Here is a 4,125-nt window from a genome sequence, read left to right on the forward strand (position 1 = left end):
AATGCGATCAAACGACCCGACGACGTTGTGGAAGGCAGCTCCTCCTCCAGCTGCCGGTTGATCCGCTGGAGCGTTGGTCCATCACGCGCACACGCAACCAACCAAAGCCATCCCGCGATCGCAGCCGTCCGGCCCAATCAACGCGCCATTATTCTATTCCCGCGCCGCGATTTGGCCTCCCCTGCTCCCCCCTATGAACCCACCCCCCCCTCAAACCCATGAGCATCCATCCACGCCACACCACACACAGCCCGCCGCGGGCTACCATGCGCACACAGACGGCAATGGCGACCACCCTCCTCTTCCTCGCGCTGCTCCTCGTCCCGCACCTCGCCGCGGCTACGCCCGGCCACCAGCGCCGGCTGCTCCAGAGCCACGGCGCCGACGACGGCAGCGACGTCTTGGTCGACCCGTCCTACGCCTTCGCCAACCCGCGCCTCCGCGACGCCTACGTCGCGCTGCAGGCCTGGAAGCGCGCCATCCTCTCCGACCCGCGCAACCTCACCGCCTCCTGGTCCGGCCCCGACGTCTGCTCCTACTACGGCGTCTTCTGCGCGCCGTCCCAGGCGGACCACTACCTCACCGTCGTCGCCGCCGTCGACCTCAACCACGCCGACCTCGCCGGCCACCTCCCGGAGGCGCTCGGCAGGCTCGCCGACCTCTCCGTCTTCCACGTCAACTCCAACCGCTTCTGCGGCCTCGTGCCGGCCTCCTTCCACGCCATGCACCTCCTCCACGAGCTCGACCTCAGCAACAACCGCCTCGTCGGCGCCTTCCCCGACGTCGTGCTCCGCCTGCCCAGCCTCAGGTACCTCGACCTCCGCTACAACGAGTTCGAGGGCCCCGTGCCCAAAGAGCTCTTCGACCTCCCGCTCGACGCCATCTTCATCAACTCCAACCGCTTCCGCTTCCAGATCCCCGACAACGTCGGCAACTCGCCGGCGTCTGTCCTCGTGCTCGCCAACAACGACTTCGGCGGCTGCCTCCCGGCCTCCGTCGCCAACATGTCCGGCACGCTCAACGAGATCATACTCATGAACACCGGGCTCAAGTCCTGCGTCCCCCCGGAGCTCGGCATGCTCACCGCCCTCACCGTGCTCGACGTCAGCCACAACCAGCTCATGGGCGCCATCCCCGCCGAGCTCGCCAACCTCCACAGCATCGAGCAGCTCGACCTTGGTCACAACCGCCTCAGTGGCGACGTGCCGGAGGGCATCTGCCACCTGCCGCATCTCCAGAACTTCACCTACTCCTACAACTACATCACCGGCGAGCCGCCGGTGTGCATGCACGTCAAGGCATTGGACGATCGCCGGAACTGCATCCCGAACCGTCCTGACCAGAGGTCAACCGAACAGTGCCAATTCTTCAACAGCAACCATGTCAAGTGCGACGCCTTTAGGTGCAAGAAGTTCGTGTTGCCGTCACCGCCACCTCCTCCGCCTTCACCACCGCCACCAACCCCATCTCCTCCGCCACCTTCACCTTCACCACCGCCGCCGTCGCCTCCTCCACCAACCCCGTCTCCTCCGCCACCTTCACCACCGCCGCCGTCGCCTCCTCCACCAACCGCGTCTCCTCCACCACCTTCACCTCCACCCCCGTCCCCATCACCCCCACCTCCGTACTACGAGGTCTCACCTGAGGAACGGTACCTTTCGCCGCCACCTCCAGCGTACCAAGAGCCGACAACGCCTCCCCGTTACGACGTGCCAGCTCCCTACTACGAGGTGTCACCGGAGGACCGGTACCACTCACCGCCACCCCAAGCTTACCAAGAGTCTCCACCTCCGCCCTACTACGAGGTGTCACCGGAGGACCGGTACCTGTCGCCGCCACCGCCAGAGTACGAAGAGCCGACAACACCGCCCCACTACGACCTACCAGCGCCGCCCAACTACGAGGTGTCACCGGAGGACCGGCACCTCTCGCCGCCACCACCGACGACGTGGAAGATGCCGGCGTACGACTACTCGTCGCCGCCTCCACCGGCTGCCGGGCAGCCATGAAGTTGATTCTTTTCGGGATTTTTTTTCATACATTCTGATCATATACGAGTTTGCTGTGGTGAAACAATGCCGTTAATATCATTGGTGTGTTCTTCTTCTTCTTCATTCTTCTCTACTCCCATTATTAATTTGTTCTTGTTTTTCATTTGTGAATGAAATATAGAAGATGGATTCGATAATGAGAAGTTTTATCATTCGATTCCCAGTGGATTCAATGAAATTGTTGTCATCTTGCCGTTGCCAACAACTCGGCAACAACTAATCAATCACTTGACTGGAATAACAGCTAGGCAGAACAAGAATCTGAAGACTCCAAAATGAGTTTGAGCACGGCGGAGCCGTTGTACCATCTGAATAAGCTGCCAACGCATCACGTTCACGATGAGACGGTCGATTGGTGACGCGTTGCCTGGGAATGCGCACCTGCAGGTGGGCCCGCCTGACATGGGGAGCGCTAGCTGGATGGGACTTTTTCCACGGCCAGCTCAAGGTCAAGCAAATCCTTGACGGTTGACGCTCAGCCGCTCAGCCTCTCTGCAAAAGGAAAAAATATGGCTCCTCAAAACTTAACCTTGGCTCTTGACTTTACCCACGTCTTGCGGGGACTCGCTAAACTATTGCATCCTGCGTCAACACCAACGTGCATACCACTACTCCATGGTACTTTTTTTTAGGGCGTACCTTAGCTTTATAGAAAAGAGAATAATATGTACAAGAGATTATATTTGTGCTAGTTAGGAGTCACAAGCCGACCCTAACCAAGCCTCTACCCCACTCCTACATCATACTCGACTACTCGGGAACTAGTTGTCCTCCAAACGCTCCTGCCGTGGCGGGGTACCACTAACAAGTTTTGTTCTCTTTTTTTTTGACGGGGTACCACTAACAAGTTGAATGTGTGCATTGCACGTAGGGAAACGGCTACGGTTAGAGCAACTCCAACGGGCCGACCCAAACGGACGGTAATTTCGTCCGCTTGGGTCGGCCGCCCGCCCTGTGTCCGCCCTCTTTTAGATTTGGGTCGATAGCGCGCCCAACACGCCGATCTATATGTGCTGGCGTGGCCGGCTGGCCGCCCAATATTAAATTGATTTGCATTCAAACATATTGTCAAATAACATAGTTCTACCGAATAAAAATATTATAGTTTTATAAGCCGAATACAAATACAAATGTTTCACATAGTTTTGCAAACGAATAAAAGAAGATACATCTATTGGTTGCCAACATGAGCCCACATATACTCAACCAAATCATTTTGCAGCTGCACGTGGGTTTCTCAATCACGCATGTCTTCATAAAATTGGGTGAACTGTTCAAATGTTGCTGCTACTCCATGCTCAGGCACAACATTCTCACCTTGAAACTGAAACCCTTGATCGTACAGACGTTCCGGGCGCTTGTCTTCTATGATCATATTGTGCATGGTCACACAAGCAGTCATCACCTCCCACAGTTTCTGCGTGCTCCAGGTATTAGCAGGATACCGAACGATGCCCCATCGAGATTGCAAAACACCAAAGGCACGCTCGACATCCTTCCTGGCACTCTCTTGCTCTTGGGCAAATCTTTTCCTCTTCTCTCTGACAAGGTTTGGTATTGTCTTGACAATAGTTGTCCACTGAGGATAGATACCGTCACCCAGGTAGTATCCTTTGTCGTAGTTGTGTCCGTTGACAGTAAAGTTCACAGGTGGGCTGTTGCCTTCGGCAAGCCTAGCAAACACCGGCGAGCGCTGAAGCACGTTGATATCATTGTGTGATCCAGCCATGCCAAATAAAGAGTGCCAGATCCAGAGATCTTGAGACGCCACGGCCTTTAATATGACAGTGCAAGCCCTGACATGTCCCTTATACCACCCTTGCCAAGCAGAAGGACAGTTCTTCCACTCCTAGTGCATGCAGTCTATGCTGCCAAGCATCCCTGGGAAGCCCCTTCTGGCATTCATCGCCAACAAACGGGTTGTATCTTCAACTGTCGGCTCTCTCAAGTACTCAGGGCCAAACACATCAATAACAACCTTGTAAAACTTATACAGGGACTCTAGGCATGTAGACTCACTCATACGGACGTACTCGTCAATGAGATCACCGGGCACTTCGTATGCAAGCATTCG

The 4,125-nt window shown here is 56.0% G+C and overlaps 1 protein-coding gene across 1 annotated transcript; it reads left to right on the top strand.

The window, feature by feature from the left end:
• The first annotated feature begins 221 nt into the window (after window positions 1-221).
• Window positions 222-2,188, top strand: LOC123078495 (leucine-rich repeat extensin-like protein 6). Its single transcript, XM_044501026.1, has one exon. It carries the CDS (start codon window positions 267-269, stop codon window positions 2,007-2,009), a length of 1,743 nt encoding a protein of 580 aa, XP_044356961.1. The 5' UTR covers window positions 222-266; the 3' UTR covers window positions 2,010-2,188.
• The last annotated feature ends 1,937 nt before the right edge of the window (window positions 2,189-4,125 follow it).

Source organism: Triticum aestivum, chromosome 3D, assembly GCF_018294505.1.
Source record: "Triticum aestivum cultivar Chinese Spring chromosome 3D, IWGSC CS RefSeq v2.1, whole genome shotgun sequence".
NCBI lineage: Eukaryota > Viridiplantae > Streptophyta > Magnoliopsida > Poales > Poaceae > Triticum > Triticum aestivum.